The sequence below is a fragment of the Pagrus major genome, chromosome 5, assembly GCF_040436345.1.
Source record: "Pagrus major chromosome 5, Pma_NU_1.0".
Classification (NCBI taxonomy): Eukaryota; Metazoa; Chordata; class Actinopteri; order Spariformes; family Sparidae; genus Pagrus; species Pagrus major.
The window spans coordinates 4446151-4463604 of NC_133219.1; the positions used below are offsets into that span (position 1 = coordinate 4446151).

At 39.3% G+C, this 17454-nt stretch overlaps 1 protein-coding gene across 2 annotated transcripts in view; it reads left to right on the forward strand.

The window, feature by feature from the left end:
- Positions 1–8181, forward strand: part of LOC140996248 (dual specificity testis-specific protein kinase 1) — a 34462-nt gene extending 26281 nt beyond the window's left edge. For both annotated transcript variants that reach the window (XM_073466581.1, XM_073466580.1), the window contains exons 6-9: positions 3095–3268; positions 3624–3707; positions 4898–4984; positions 5789–8181. In XM_073466581.1, the coding sequence (XP_073322682.1) occupies positions 3095–3268; positions 3624–3707; positions 4898–4984; positions 5789–5893 (450 nt within the window). In that variant the 3' untranslated portion in view covers positions 5894–8181. The remainder of the gene's footprint in view (positions 1–3094; positions 3269–3623; positions 3708–4897; positions 4985–5788) is intronic.
- The last annotated feature ends 9273 nt before the right edge of the window (positions 8182–17454 follow it).

Sequence of the window (17454 nt, forward strand, 5' to 3'; positions counted from 1 at the left end):
GTATTTCAACTGTACATGCTTGAATTTGCACCAACTTCACACGTTTGATAAAAGTCCCATTCTGAACACATTTATGTGCCAATAATTGCCTACAGTCACAGCGTCCCCTAGTGACAGCAGTAAATTACATTTTTTAAACAATGACCTCCTCCTCCTAGCTGGGCAACCACAGCTATCTCTGGAATCTGCCCCAAAGTTTACACTTTTGATGAGAGTCTCAGCCTGAACACATTAACGTGCCAAATTTAGCTTACAGTCGTAGCGCCACCTAGTGGCAACAGGAAATAACATGTTATCTTAATTCCTTGTACTCCTCGTCATTAGAACTTCTGTGTAAATGGTCCAATCTTTCCACAATTTCACGTTTGATCAGAGTTCTGCACAAAACACTTCTACATGCCAATTAGGAGGTATACTCATTACACCGCCAAATGGCAACAGGATGTAAGTCTTGTCTGATAATCATTATTTAATTTACATGAAATTTTCATTGTGCAGTCTGTACTGAGTTTTCTCCAGTGCTGGACAATGGGCACAGGAAGTTACATTGACCCCTTAGCGTAGTGTCCAAAACACATGGAAATTCAGAGCCGCGTGAAACGGTCAAAAATCTTTCTATATAAACAGTGTATAAACTCACTGCAGTCCCTCAAAAGAAATTTAAAGCAGAAGAAGAATTATTTTGAATGATTATATTATTGATATAATATAGTAAACTTTTTGAGACAATTTTTTGTTGATTTGGATTCAAATCTTAGAATGACTTACTCTTTAACTATATTCAGTTTTTTTTAAATGTTCTAGAGACTGTGACTTTGTGATTTGCTTTTGCTCCCAATATTTTTGTTTTTGTTTTCTATGTATAGTGTCTCAACTAATCTCCATCTTGTTTGTGACTGCGACTCATCACACATTGCAGTTAAAAAATATTTTACTAACTAAAACCTGTCTATTTTCTTCTTTATGAACTGTAACGTTCAGGCAGTATGAGCCATTGCAGATCTTCATCAACATACCGTGTGTGTGTGTGTGTGTGTGTGTGTGTGTGTGTGTGTGTGTGTGTGTGTGTGTGTGTGTGTGTGTGTAGGTGCTGTCTGGTTGCCATGCTTCCCAGAAGAAACAGTCAGTAATGCAAAGGGGCGAGGCACCATGACAGTTGCTCTATTGTCATGTTAACAGATCGCTGCTAACTGTTGTTGCTACGCACATAACTTGTTGACACTGACGTGCACACTGGATTGTGTGGGAATGGCAGCCTCGAATGCACTATGAGGGGCCGTACAAGCCATAATTAATTCTGGCTCTCTCACATACATACATATACTCTTCTTTCACATGCATATATTTCTATTTAAATATAAATATACTATACATAATATACGTGGAAGATAAATAAACAGAATGTGATCATTTGCTCATCAAACAACCTCATGCTTGCCCTTTCATCCTTTTTTAGTAGGCTATTTAGCCCATTCATTAGTTGTGTCTGTTGCTACTGACAAAAATACTCGTATCTCATTAAAACATTTGAAAGGCTGTTATATCAGAGGGAATTTATGAGAATCAAAACCGACAACCTACTTCTAAGATCAAAAAGGTGCATTGTGTTTCTCCTGTACTTTTGCAAATATAAAGTTTATTTTTCAATTGTGAAAACAAATAAATGACGAGGAGAGAAAACTCAAAAGCACATTGTTTTAGCTGTTTTAGCTCTCTTACAGGTCAGATACAGGGAATGCATGAATCCATCCCCTTGGCACTTGGCACCCTAACACAAAGTTACCATTCAAAAAGTGGGCAAATGCCCACCTGAATTAAAATAATTCTGATTAGGAAATTGTGAATTGTTTCTTTCAAAGACCATGTGAGTTTAAGTGGGATTAACTCATTCACTACAAATCCAGTTTGCTTGACTTGTGAAGCTTCTGATGCCAACGTTTTAAAACATCCAAACAGCAAATTACATTCCAAAGCCCCCTGAACAAATGCAGTCATTGTGAATGTGCCTCAGTAACATTCAGAGTTCCTCAGAGTTCAAGCTCTCTGAAAAGTTCAGGCCCCTTTTTTAATTAGTGCTTACAAGCTCCTTTTTTCCTCTCTGCATCGACGAACAAGTTCCATTTTTGTTCCTCAAAGACATTTGCTTTCCTTGGCAGAGAGGCCGGGGCTAAATTTAGAGTTGAAGCCTGGGACACAAGTTTTTCTTAGGAAAGCCTCGCAATGACAGGCTACTGGATTGAAAAGGCTTCTGGTGCAATGGGAGCCAGATGCTGAGATGTCATTTCAACACACACACACACACGCACACACACAAAGAGAAAGGGATTGATGTGCATGCAAACACACAAATTGCATTTTTATGTTTACATTGTCTTTCAGAAATTAATGTTGTGCAGTTATCAACACACTTCTCTCTATACATACAATATATACATACAGACACAAACAAAATGTAAATGTACTTTAATACACACACTTCAGCCACTGTTATTATAATACTCTCTATAAGACTCCAGCTCTCTAAAATGAATGAACCATGATTTTTCTTTTTGGACAGATTTTATTAAAAATCATGTAACAGCCAGCCAGTTAGTGTGATGGAGGCTAACCTGTACAGTACCACACAGGCAGCCTCATTGAGTCTCTGTTGTGCACTGAGCCTCTTCACATGGGGTCCGGGTGAATTATTTAGTGTACTGGAAAGGTGCTGACAACAGATCCTATTGAATGTACTGATAAGTGGAGAAAGTACAGAGAGACTGTTGGTCTGGCAGCTGGATGTTCAGTTTCCATTGAACACATGTTTACTCAATGGAGCCACATTCAAAGATCAAGACTTTTTAATGAAGTGATGATGCTGCCTGCGTCTTCAGATGGCATCATTACACTGCCCTCTGCTGGCAAAATATTTCACTGCAGTTGGATTGACCTGTGGTGCAATCAATCGATCAGTGAATCAATTTTTATTTGTATATTGCCAATTCACAAAGTTCATCTCATGACACTCCCCAATAGAAGCAGTTTCATTAATTTATTTCCAGACAACATGTCCTTACTATTAGTCTTTCCTTGCATCCTTGTTTGTTTTTCCCAGAACTGTCTGATCCGGGTGACGTCTCGTGGTCGTGAGGCCCTGGTTACTGACTTTGGCCTGGCCAGGGAAGTGGTGGAGCCGCCAGTCAAAGACCCTGGCAGGAAGCTCTCACTGGTGGGCTCAGCATTTTGGATGGCCCCTGAGATGCTCCGAGGAGAACCTTATGACCGCAAGGTGACAGACAGAGTCCTGTTTGTAGTACATACACTCCTGTTCCTAGTATACTATCCACAGAATGTGTTGCAACATTACATGGTTGCTGTAATGTTTCTTTATATGTCCAACAAGTAATAGATGGAAAGTTAGTTAAATGTACTTCACCATGAATTTATAACATTGCTCTTGATAGTCACTCTATTAATAACTCTTAATAGCCATGTAAGCAGGTATCACTTGTTAAATAGTAGAAACAGTGTGTGCGTGTTCGTCTCAGGTATCTTTTTCTTGTTCTCCGTATATGTTTGTATATTCTGTTCGGGATTTGTTTGGTATTAACCTGAATTATTGCGTCGTATCTAACTCGTTCCAGGTGGATGTTTTCTCTTTTGGCATTGTGCTCTGTGAAATCCTTGCCAGGATACCTGCTGACCCTGAGATACTACCCAGAACACAGGTAGAGCTTAATAAAAAATCCTTATCACTGTCACAGCAGGTCAACAATGTACTGACCTGATATTAGTTAATTAATCAATTAATTATATATGGCTGGCTGTATGTAATTGATTTATTGTATATAAATGTTTTGAAGTGGTACTGGTAAATGGTAAATAATTGATAAATGGTATTCAAGATGACACCGCGTGAGTGGCAGCCTGTTGCAGCAGCTCCTGCTCACTTTTGAGCTTTTTTCATTGCTGTAAGGATATTGAGCTGTTAGCCGTTAGCATAAGGCTTTACTATCTACCGAGGATAGTCACAAGTAACCTGACTCCCAGGCTGCGGGGGACCAGAAGTGGGTGAATGTCCTGAACTTATTCTTCAGTAGATTTGATCATTCACCTGCCCCTCCCACCCTATGCAGGACACTCTGAGAGCACTGGAGAGCTCCTTCAACAACAGACTGCTACACCCTAAGTGTGTGAAGAAGCGATATTGCAGGTCCTTCATGCTGCTGTTACAACCAGCACTGCTCCCAGTAGACCACATGCACACACCAAAACGCACTGCTAACTGCGAGCCCAGTATGCCGATGCTTATTTCAGGATAGTTTGGAGTTTTATGGGGAGTTTACTTTTTTAGTTCACCTAAAAAAATAACTCGGCCTACAGCACACAACTTTACCACATAAATACAAATCATCATTTTTACATTTGTTTGTGTGCAGCTTAAACAAACAAGAGCCAACATTAGCTTTAGAGATGTTAGTAGATATTGTATTGTTGAACTTGAGAAGGCCAGGCTAGCTGTTTCCAGTCTTTGTGTTATGCTAGGCTAACGGCTTCCTTTCAGCTCCACACAATACTTAACAGTGTGTACTGATCTTCATCTCATCAATGTTTCTCAAAACATTTTTATATTCAATTTTGGCATTAAATATTTATCATTACATTCATTATTCATTATCCGTTTATAATTAATTAGTTTAATTATTTTTGACATTGTATTTGCCAATACAAATTGTGTTCCTCTTCCAATGCTTGTGAATTGCAGCAAGTTATGTTAGTATCCAAAACTGTGAAAAAGACACAAATGTTCATAGTCCCAGTTACAGCAAACAGATGTGTTGAACTTGAAACATATTTGGTAAGTCTAAGTCTAAGTGATATGTGTACAGTAGTGACTGTTGATGTTAATGTATTTCAGAACTATGGGCTGGATGTGAAGGCATTCAGAGAGCTGGTGACTGACTGTCCTCAGCGTCTCCTGGAGTTATCAGCCAGCTGCTGTATGGTAGGTAAACACAGGAGCTCACATATATAAGAAATACAGTAGCAGTACAAAAACAAGGTTACAGCATCATTCTTGCTTTGCAGAACGATATTCTGAACAAAAATTACACTACTGATCAAAAGGTATAAGGTCGCAGTCACACATATGTGAAATGTAGGCCAATTAAAATGGCCTGTCGGTGCTGAATGTGGACAGTGCAGATGTGAGGAACATGGAACTCGGTGTGCTGGGTTTGTAGTCCATTTGTGGGGTCAAGCACACACACATCTTCGTTATTGCTATGACTCCACTGGTCAAAGTTCACCAAAGTTGAACTCCATGCAAAGTCAAGATGTGGATTTGCTTCACCACCAGATGTTTTTTTTGCCCCTTGGCACGCATATAATGGGATGCAAATGTTAATTTCACTTTTCTGTGCAACGTAAGACTGTTACATTTAATATGTGAAATCCCGCCCTGATTGGCCATGAGGGGAATGGCCCAAGCTGTTCTCAATCATTAATTATTAGCCTTGTTAGTCTCCACACCTGCACAACAAGTGATCTGAATCTACTCCAATCAATCCAGAGAGATTTTTGACAGGGGCAGTGTAGGGCCTGTATTGGGACGGGACAGGGTCAGGATGCACGTCAGAAGCAGCATTGACAACAATGGGTCAACAAGCTAAAGTGTGCCACGTAGTGGTATCCTCCAGTAACATGCCTGGTTTATAGGCAAGTACGTGAACAACTATGTTGTCTACGTGGACGCGTGGTTAGAAAGCCTGTATATCTCCAGCCTAACTCTCCTCTCTTTCGATCCAAGGTGGAGTCCTTCAGACGGCCAGCGTTCACAGAGTTGCTGGATGAGTTGGGAGAAGTGGCTGAGAATCTGGAACCGCCAGCGAAATCTGATGTGACCATGAGTTGAGTCATCAGTCTGAAAACAGCACGTATCGAGCAAGTGGTTCGGAGTGTCTGGGATTATTCGTCACAGTCTTGACAGGGAGCTGGACATACCTGAGCAAAAAAAAAAAAACCTGCATATATTTCAGCGCTCTGTGGTATCACTCTCCACCACTGCACATCACATCACCATGGCTGAACTTGTCTTAATGTGGTGCAGATATACTAGATATCTTTTAGGAGGGCAGTGGAAATATGCCTATGCTTTCGCACATATGTGTACAGATGAATAGTAATTTGAATTTACAGTGAGGTCTGTGTTTTTGCCGCACGTCTTACGTGACTAAAAGGTCTTTTCCTCTCTTCCTTCCTCACTTCCTTCTGTCCTTTGTGAGTGGTTTGTTTGTAACCAACAACACAGATGATTTATTTTCTGCCTTGTCTATCTGCTCACCCCATCCTTTTGATTCTGGAGGCCTGGATTTGTTGACTGAGCGAGAATGGTCCCAGAAGAGAATAGCTCTGTACTGGGAGTTTAACAGCCTGATCATTGGGCATCACCTTAAATACAATGGAAGATAAAACTGTTCAAAAAGCAGAGTGGCTTTGAATACATATGACCAATAATAAATCAGGAAGAGTTGAAGAGAAACAGAAGTTGACAGAAACCCTCAACATGCTAAGGTCAAACCTGTATTTGCTCTGTGTAGATTCACAATTCCTACTCATGATTACATTTAATATTGATCTGATTTAAACAATGTATTATCTCCTACATATTGTCTTTAAATAGCACTGAAAAACCTCCAATATATCAGCTTTTCAGGAACAGACATATTCTAGGCCTTTCGCCGTTATTCAGTGGAATGACTTTGACCTTGGAGATGTCTGGCAGATTTTACCCAAAAGAACTAAACATTTTCAAGAATGAAATCACCGAGAAATGGTTGTTTTCAGAAGCGATATGCACAACTTATTACTTTGTGAGGCAGCTAGTGATGCAATATCACGTGACCAGGTGATCTTGCAAATCCATCTTGCCAGGCTGCAAGCTGTGTGCTTGTGGCTGACCCAGAGTGGTTTAACCAATCAAAATCCATTAAGGAACTACTGGTAGCTGCAGGCGTGGTTCAGGTGTGACAACCTGTGAGAGAAGCAACTGTTTGTTTGGAAACAACAATGGCAGTTGCTGCTATAGTTATATCTGAACTGGAGCGTATATTGCATGAAGGCTTTTCTTATGGAAAAGATGTTTTCACTCGTCTGTTGGCTGACTTCAGTAAAAGTTTGATCAACCAATGGGTAATGGGCTCTGCTGATGATGGTGCTCTCCTGCTGTTCATCTGATTCGTCGAACTTAGCCCATGATAGAAAGTGGTAGACAGATGGTCCATCCAATCACCTGCCAAGTGTTTTTTGAAAGTGCCTGCTTGTTTCTAATGAAGCCTTTTCAGATGGTCCTCATCTCTTTTAGCTTTGTCGTATTATGTTTTTTGAGAGTTTATTAAGTTACTTTGAACCGTACATGTGCATGTAAATATTCAAGCTTCTATCTTTTGTTGACAACTTAAAAAAAGAAATTTCTGCTACCTTTTTTGGGATTGAAAGGGTCCACATTCCTTTTAGTTTGCCTTTATTTACTACTTTCGGGTTTGTGTGTCATCTCATTGACTTGTAGGCAGTGCCATTATAAAATGAACTCTCAATGACCACATTTGGTTTCTGTCCTGTTAAATTTCAGTTCCAACATCAGCTGGGATCAGCTCCAGCCTTCTCCAACCCTCTTAAAGATTAGTAGGTGTAGCTAAAGAATGGATAGATAATGATATTATTTTCTGATGAAAACAAGTAAGGCTATGCTCATATGAGTCTGGACAGCAAAAAACCACATGATATGTGATTTTGCAAATTGGATCCAACCACTTATAGGTTTAGTTTTTTTTCTTGCACATACAAACCAAATGACAAAACAGTGGAACAATATCAAAAACTGTAGTAAAATACGGGTGAAACACAGAAACCCTGGCATGCTTTTACATACAGAAATAAAACTTAATGGGGTAAAAGGCTCAAGGAGAAGACTTTCTGCAAAAGCAATATTAAAAATAATCTTGAACTGAATTTCCTATTCAGGCTGGCAGCTTTCTCCATTCAGGGTAGATCATCTGCTCACAGTGAATGTATAAATATGAATCTGCATTCAGAGTGCTTTATTGTTTCAGTTTTCACATTCCATCATGAAAAACTAATGGAATCATTTTCCTTTAATCTCCTTGAATAGAACTTTAAAAATAAAGTTTCAATCCCATTTCATATGAACCTGTGTGTAATTTATTGTGAAACATTCCTCATTCATGTCAAGATAAAACTGTTTAATTCCTCATTAAAAGTGTTAATTACTGTGGTTAATCCATGTTAGCATTCAGTCTTTATATAATTAGATTTGTCAAACAATTTATGTACTGCCTTTTTATTTGTATATTCTGAACAGCCCACATAACATAACAAATAACATAACACATCAATAGGATAAGGACAACACCCTGTAGGTAGAAACCCAGGTGCTCCCATATGGAGTTAAAATCATGCCAAAACCTCACAAACACACAAAACATGTTTTACTCACGCCCAACGATTCACAGACAAACTCAGTGTGGTTTGCAATTACAAAACATCATTCACAAACTAATGCATTTTGTTTTGCAAATAAGAAACTTACCTGTCAAACAAATACATTGTGCTTTAGAAACAAATACAGCATGTTTTACACATACAAAGAAACATATTTATTCAATTACAAAAAAATATCCTTCAAGTACAAAAACAGAACAACCTTCAAGTACAAAAAAATCCTTCAAGTACAAAAACAGAACAACCTTCAAGTACAAAAAAATCCTTCAAGTACAAAAACAGAACAACCTTCAAGTACAAAAAAATCCTTCAAGTACAAAAAAAATTTATACAAGTACGAAAAACTGTCACATGACTTTTGGCACTAATTTTCCGCCTTGCAGATTCACACACAAATGCCAGGAAACTTTCTAACAAATGTCCTGTAACTCACACTCCACAATAGCAGGTGGCACTGTTGAGTCAATTGAAGGCAACCAGGATGATTTTTTTCACCCAAAATCTTTATTCAAGGCCGCCAACAGGAGCTATCATGTGTGGATTCGACTTGCCGCCTCTGACTCGGACTCGCACGGGCGGATACCTGCTCGGAATGAGAAACGCTAGTTTTGGGGATTAAATTTAACACAATGTGCGGCCAACAGGTGAGTTTGTGGTCGTTGCTGGTGAAAAATCAAATGTTAACTAAACTCCAGAAATGTCTTTTGTGGGTACGATGATAAATATGTAGCTTGGTACCGCAGGAGCTAACCTAGCTTACACCGATTAGGCTAACTTAACTTTTCATTCTGTTTCTAACTTAACTAAATTAAACTATGGCCACATATAACGTTACACTTGATACGTCTTGGTCTTAAGACTGAATTTTGAAGTGAAGACGACCTCAGTCCACACATATTTGTTTTAGCACCACCTGAGGAGTCGTGTTAAGTTACTGCAGATAAAACACACGCCCTGCTTTCGCTGCTTCACATTGTAGGTAGAAATAACAAAGTAACGGGAGGCTTTTATTGTGAAGAGTTTATAGGAAGTGAAATGCGGTCATTAGCGCAAACTTTTTTAGCGGCGCTGCTCGCGCTAATTTACATGAAATCAGGTATGTGGTTTGAGTTTAAGATGTATATGGCTGAATACTGAAAACATCCACAAGAATACACAAATGATGCATTAAACTGTGAGGAGAGCTGATGAACTTATTTTTCAACAGGGCACATACACATTGTCACCAATCAACTAAAAGGCTTTTGCATAGAATTAGGATAAGGCGAACTTTATTCATCCCAAAGGGAAATTCAATTAGTCATTGAGCTCATCTATTTATCAAAGAGTTATACATTCTGATGGCTGTGGGTAAGAAAGATCTTCTATATCTTTCTGTCCTGCAACGAAGAGAGAGGAGCCGTCCACCACCGTTGTTTCTTTGGTCCACCAGGGTGTTATGAAGCAGACTGCAGCATAAAATAAATCACTTGCCACCACAGACTGATAAAACATCTGCAGCATCTTACTACAGATGTTTAGAGATCTGAGCTTGTAGAATAGGACCTCCAAATCAACACTGATCTTCTGCCAGTGTCTCATAGAATATAGAGGGGTCACTCCATGTCAAATCAGTCAGCATTGATATACGATAGTTCACCTGTTGGAGGTAAAGTGCAGATCGAGGTGCACAAAGCCGGTTTGTTTGCAGCATATAACACCCCACTGTGGCTGTTTCTGCTTACACTTTAACCTCCTGTAGTATTTATAAGTGATCCATGAACAAATTAGCTCTAAATATCTCCACATCTTTACCTGATTTCATGTCAGCGCGAGCAGCGCCGCTAAAAAAGTTTGCGCTAATGACCGGATTTTTACTTCCTATAAACTCTTCACAATAAAAGCCTCCCGTTACTTTGTTATTTCAAACCTGTCAATGTGAAGCAGCGAAAGCAGGGCGTGTGTTTTATCTGCAGTAACTTAACACGACTCCTCAGGTGGTGCTAAAACAAATGTGTGTGGACTGAGGTCGTCTTTACTTCAAAATTCAGTCTTAAGACCAAGACGTATCAAGTGTAACGTTATATGTGGCCATAGTTTAATTTAGTTAAGTTAGAAACAGAATGAAAAGTTAAGTTAGCCTAATCGGTGTAAGCTAGGTTAGCTCCTGCGGTACCAAGCTACATATTTATCATCGTACCCACAAAAGACATTTCTGGAGTTTAGTTAACATTTGATTTTTCACCAGCAACGACCACAAACTCACCTGTTGGCCGCTCATTGTGTTAAATTTAATCCCCAAAACTAGCGTTTCTCATTCCGAGCAGGTATCCGCCCGTGCGAGTCCGAGTCAGAGGCGGCAAGTCGAATCCACACATGATAGCTCCTGTTGGCGGCCTTGAATAAAGATTTTGGGCGAAAAAAATCATCCTGGTTGCCTTCAATTGACTCAACAGTGCCACCTGCTATTGTGGAGTGTGAGTTACAGGACATTTGTTAGAAAGTTTCCTGGCATTTGTGTGTGAATCTGCAAGGCGGAAAATTAGTGCCAAAAGTCACGTGACAGTTTTTCGTACTTGTATAATTGTTTTTTGTACTTGAAGGATTTTTTTGTACTTGAAGGTTGTTCTGTTTTTGTACTTGAAGGATTTTTTTGTACTTGAAGGTTGTTCTGTTTTTGTACTTGAAGGATTTTTTTGTAATTGAATAAATATGTTTCTTTGTATGTGTAAAACATGCTGTATTTGTTTCTGAAGCATGATGTATTTGTTTGACAGGTAAGTTTCTTATTTGCAAAACAAAATGCATTAGTTTGTGAATGATGTTTTGTAATTGCAAACCACACTGAGTTTGTCTGTGAATCATTGGGCGTGAGTAAAACATGTTTTGTGTGTTTGTGAGGTTTTGGCATGATTTTAACTCCATACTCCCACCGGTCCCTCCATGGCCCCTGTGCACCACAAGATACTACAACCAATCTGACTCAGGAGTTCCAGGAACTGCACCTCGAAGATCAACAATAGAACTTTTTCAATGCAGAAATGTGTCTCATCTTTGACAGAGTCAAGTGAAATCAAATTGCATTTATATAGCCAAAAATCACAAAACATAATTTGCCTCAGGAATTGTCGCAGTCTATACTCAACCAAAAAAAGGATCCTGTTGGACAGCTTTGGGTGTCATCAGATAGGTTGAACAAGAGCCACACGACCTCCCCTCGACCACACAAACACAGAGCAGGCCGCACAGCATTCACACAGATGGAGACAAACACACGGGGGGAGAGAGAGGCGTGATAACATGCGAAACTAGAGAGAGAGGAAAGAAGAGGAGAGGCTGAATCTCCTGTAGGAAGATGATCGAGATCCAAATGTCTGGATGAGCACTGGCAGCCAGGAGACAGAGAGGTTCCCAGACGGCACTGTGAAAAGAAAGGATTAGAGGTGAGAGACTAGAGAGAAATAGACAGACGCACACAGCTTGGCAGCTTGTGGGAAACATACACAAAAACAACAGAAGTTAGAGAAATGCTATGGTTATTAGAAAGTTTACAGTTGTGTTCTTGTTAGCAAAAAAATATTATAGACACTAAGAGATTCATTGACACTGACATATCTGTGGGTCGGTCCATCAGAGCCATCAGCATGTTCTTTCAGCAGCCCAAGCACCACAATAAAATGTTGACTTTGTATGCTTTTGCAAACCAGAGTTTTGTTGAATTTGTAAGTTTCAAACGTTATCATATCAACATTTCTATTTATTATGTGTCATTTCATGTTCAGATTACATGGAAATTAGCTGACTTGCATCTCTGAAGCGAGGCGAGATGGCTACCAAGTGAAGGACCCCTGCTCCAAGCAGTGTTTCAAAATTTCTTCAAACAAGATGTCGGGACATTTTCCAGCTGCATTAGTGGCAACAAAACTAGATATTTCAGATAAGATGTTAGGACGAATTGCAACTGAAATATGGCTATTAGGTATCAGGACAATTTCTAGCACTGTTTGTGGCAACAGAACCAGGTAAGTCTGGTAAACATGTTCTCTTCCTAACCCTATCCACATGGATTTTGTGCCTAAACCTAATCAGACCATAAGCCAACATTGTCACAACATAAAATTGAACAGTGAACATCAAAAAATGTGTAACAAAAGAACCATATAGGTTCAACATATCAAATGTTAAGTTGCAACATATCCGTGGTTTGCAGAAACAAACATTTCAAACACTTATTCTGGTGATTGCGTTGGCTTTTGGACAGTCAACAATTTAAACAATAGTATCCGAACAACATTGCTCAGACCATATAGTCATTCATATAACAAATCCTCTCTGAGTTATATATTACTACTACATTTGTTCTTTATTTTTGTAAGTAAGGATCAAACAAACATCTGGTGCTTTCATGTCTGGTTACTGGAACACTTCGTACCTTCATGGGAGCTGTTGACCATATTAAATACATATCTTTAAAGGTTTTTTTTATTATGCTCAGTATGGATACATAATGGAAACATTTTTAGTCAATGTACTAAAGCAAGGTGTCCCTTTGAGGTCTTATATAACATATAACCCAGCCTCCCTCATTCAGTCCCCCCAAAACACAGTCATTGATGAGCCACTTGCTTGTTCTTAGTGTGACATAAAGACACAGCATAAACACATCATACGATCATGAAAGATTCAGTGGCTCCTTTCAGGTTTTAACAACACACTCAGTCTGCCCTCCACCACTCCTCTCCCACAACATCAGAATATAAAGAATAGGTTTGATGAGGATGAATTATTCAGACGCTGATCAGTTGTTTTGTGAGTGAGTTTCATCTGATGAAGAGGATGATCTCTCAGCTCTCTGGCTGTGTAAGGTCAGACAGGACAAGTAGAAGGGAAGATTTAAATGGGGGCTGTTGCACAATTCTAATGATGTTTTTGGCCAATTTGCAGCTACAAAACCAATTAATCACAAGCTTTGTAATGTCTGTCTGCTTTGGCATTCTTTTTTCTTGAGAAATAAGATGAAATTTATGCAAGATAATCAATTTATTTCAACAGAACCTTGTAGTAAAAATTGACATTGGTTTTCAATTTGTGGGCCAGCTTTAATCTCCACTCAGAATAGAATTTACAAATGGAAACTTCCCCTTTGCTGTAGCAGCTTCAAAAACCAGGAAATAAATAAAAATACACAAATACAAATAATGAAGTCCAAAAGCAGTAACGTATTGCTAGAACAGGGAGGTATATGAAATGAAGTGTACTTGGTTCTGAACTGAGCTTTGTAGATGTTTAAAAATGTTCATAAATCAATTCTTTTTACCTTATGAGAATCTGTGAGGTGTGAAGACACCTTACAGGAGCAGCGGAAGGGTGAGATGGACCTTTCAACACAGCTGCTGACATTCAGACTGGTGTGAGTTGGTAGCCTACAGCTTGTTGTTGTTGTCCAGAAATGTCCCGATTTCCAGATTAAAATCTGGGAAATAGCATTTTGAGGTTCATTAATGAAAATGATGTGCTGACTGTGGTCTACAGAGCTTAAAAACAAGTTAAAGCATGAGAAATCTTTTATACTCATGTAATGATCTAAATGGTGTGAGGGATTGCATTTGTAAAAGTAGAAAATGACAATGCTTCTGTTTGACATTACATCAGAGGAGATTTTACAAAATAGAAAATGTACTCTTTGTTGATACATAACTTTATTAGAGAAAGTTACCATTATTACAAAACACATAACATTACAAGTTACTTTTCAAAATACTGATCACGAAATAAAATATTTCATCTCAACCCATAAAAGTCTTTTTTGTGTGTGTGCGCTTGTATTGCCATATTTATGGGGACATCATCTGTTTACACAGTCACACCATGGGGACCTCCGACATCATGGGGAACAAACTTAAAGTCTTTTAAATTAATGCAGGAGTCATTCTAAAGGTACCTGTCATTTTTTAGGTTTGACCCATAATTCATGTTTTTTCGTCATGACACACTCACACTGATTCGCCCCCTAAAGGTTTCCAGATGCTATTGCACTCAGTTGTCCTCTCACACACATCTTCCATATTTGGTTAGTACCACCTCTTCCTGGTCCCCATTAAGAAGGTTATCAGTGAGAAGAACATTTTAAGTGTTAAGGTGATAATCTATATCTATCTATATATCTCCAGAAAGCTGTGTTGAGCCATTGTTATGGATTACTATGCATGTGAAGAGATTTATTCTAACTACAAAAATATACAAAGGGAATATTATATAGACTGTAGCTCCTTAAACATAATTGTTATTGATTACTCTTTGAGAGAATGTCTGAGAAAATATTCGTAAATTTGTATTTTGTTTGTATATATATATATATATATATATATATATATATATATATATATATATATATATATATATATATATATTACCTTCCCTTCATTGCCCTGATACTGTGACTTCCGCCAGTAGGCTTTTAATGTGAAATCAAACAGGAAGTTAACTATCATTCAGCCTCAGCCAGCGTAACAGCTCCATGCCACGGTCATGATCCTCTAAGTCTTGATTAATTTCTTGAAATATAGCGTAATGCCATGACAGTTTAATGCGTTATGTACCAATTTATTTATTTACTCAAACTGTTGGCTGTCTTGTTTATAGGATGCTAGCCAAACACAGTTGTAGAATTAATTAGTATGTGCCAAAGTTATAAGTCAGGTAATTAAAACAGTTATCAAAGTTGTCTGCACCAGGATGAATTACTTTGGTGTATGAGTACAAACTTTGTGTGAATATAACTGTATAACTGTATCTGATAACTTGGAGACAACTGGTCCCCGTAAATGATGACAAGATGGTGTGTGAAATGTCCCAACTAAGCTTCTTGCTTTCAAGATTTGTGAAAGCAGATTAAAGTTGAAAGATTTGTAGGAAAAAGTACAGTAGAATTTGGTGTTTCTTGTCCTCTGAAGTCTGGTGTGTTGGCATGTATTTAAGTTTAGAGCTATGTCCTTAAGGAAATGTATTAGTGTAACTAAATATTATGCAGTGTTTACATAAAATTGACCAATTGGTTTTCATATTTCATGATATAAAGGTATTTGTATAAACCCAAACAAAACACTGGTTACTTGATGATATGTTAAGTGACTAGTTCAGAGAGTCACACCGCATGTAACACCACAACACTGGGCTTGGACATCAACTGCGATGCATCTGTCATCACTGTAGAAGAAGAACCCTGCTCAAGTCAGGACCCCAATGACAATTGTTCTCTCCTTATCCTTCCTGACTGATTCTTCTCTAGTTTTGTGTTCTGCTAGTGTCCTTGTCACTACTGGTAGCATGAGGTGGTACCTGCAGACCAGTCAGGTTGCACAGGTAGTCCAACTCCTCCAGCACGCTACTGGTGTGCATGTGTCTGACCAAACTGTCAGAAACAGATTCCATGAGGGTGGCATGAGGGCCTGACGTCCTCTAGTGGGACCTGTGCTCACAGCCCAGCACCGTGCAGCTCGATTGGCATTTGTGAGAGAACACCAGACCTGGCAGGTCCGCCACTGGTGCCCCGTTTTCTTCACAGATGAGAGTAGATTCACACTGAGCACATGTGACAGGTGTGAAAGCGTCTGGAGACGCCGTGGTGAACGTACGGAGCCCCCCTGGTGTTAGTCAAGAAAAAAAAAAAAGCCCTGTACTAAACTGAGGGAACAGATTACTAAACTGTGCGCACAGTTTACTAAACTGAAGGAACAGATTACTAAACTGAGGGAACAGATTGCTAAACCGTGCGCACAGTTTACTAAACTGAGGGAACAGATTACTAAACTGTGCGCACAGTTTACTAAATTGGGGGAACAGATTGCTAAACTTGGCATTTTAGCATTTTTTCAATATGTCGTCAGCTACTTCTTTTCAACATTGCGACCACACCACACCTCACAGGTAAGTCAATGTATCAATATTAACGAGTAGCCTTACAGTTAATGCTATATTGTGTTTAGCATTGTACATTGACTGCTTTCGTAACGTTGCATTTATTGTGTTTGTCACGTCAAACGCATCTTTCAGTTGGAGTCTAACTGACGACATATCCGTAGGCGCGGGTTGCCAAGTTTAGCAATCTGTTCCCTCAATTTAGTAAACTGTGCGCACAGTTTAGTAATCTGTTCCCTCAGTTTAGTAAACTGTGTACACAGTTTAGCAATCTGTTCCCTCAGTTTAGTAATCTGTTCCCTCAGTTTAGTAAACTGTGCGCACAGTTTAGTAAACTGTGCGCACAGTTTAGTAATCTGTTCCCTCAGTTTAGTAAACTGTGTACACAGTTTAGCAATCTGTTCCCTCAGTTTAGTAAACTGTGTACACAGTTTAGCAATCTGTTCCCTCAGTTTAGTAATCTGTTCCCTCAGTTTAGTAAACTGTGCGCAGTTTAGCAATCTGTTCCCTCAGTTTAGTAAACTGTGCGCACAGTTTAGCAATCTGTTCCCTCAGTTTAGTAATCTGTTCCCTCAGTTTAGTAAACTGTGCGCACAGTTTAGTAATCTGTTCCCTCAGTTTAGTACAGGGCTTTTTTTTTTTCTCGACTGACACCAGGGGGGCTCCGTATGAACGTTATGCTGCCTGTTACATCATCCAGAATAACAGGTTTGGGGAGGCATATCCTTGGCGGGTCACACAGACCTCCATGTCATAGCCAAGGGTACCCTGACTGCTGTTAGGTACCGGGGTGAAATCTGCAGAGCAATTGTCAGACCTTACACTCGTGCAGTGAGCACTGGGAGCTCACTGATGCCCTGATCCAGGTCTGGGAGGACATCCCACAGGACACCATCCGCTGATTCATCAGGAGCAGACATTGTTGGGAGTGCATACAGGCACGCGTGGGCTGTACACACTACTGAGTCACATGATGAGTTGCCATGATAAAATTTACGCAAGTTGGATCAGCCTGTTTTTTGCAATTTTTTACTTTGATTTTCAGTGTGATTTTGAATC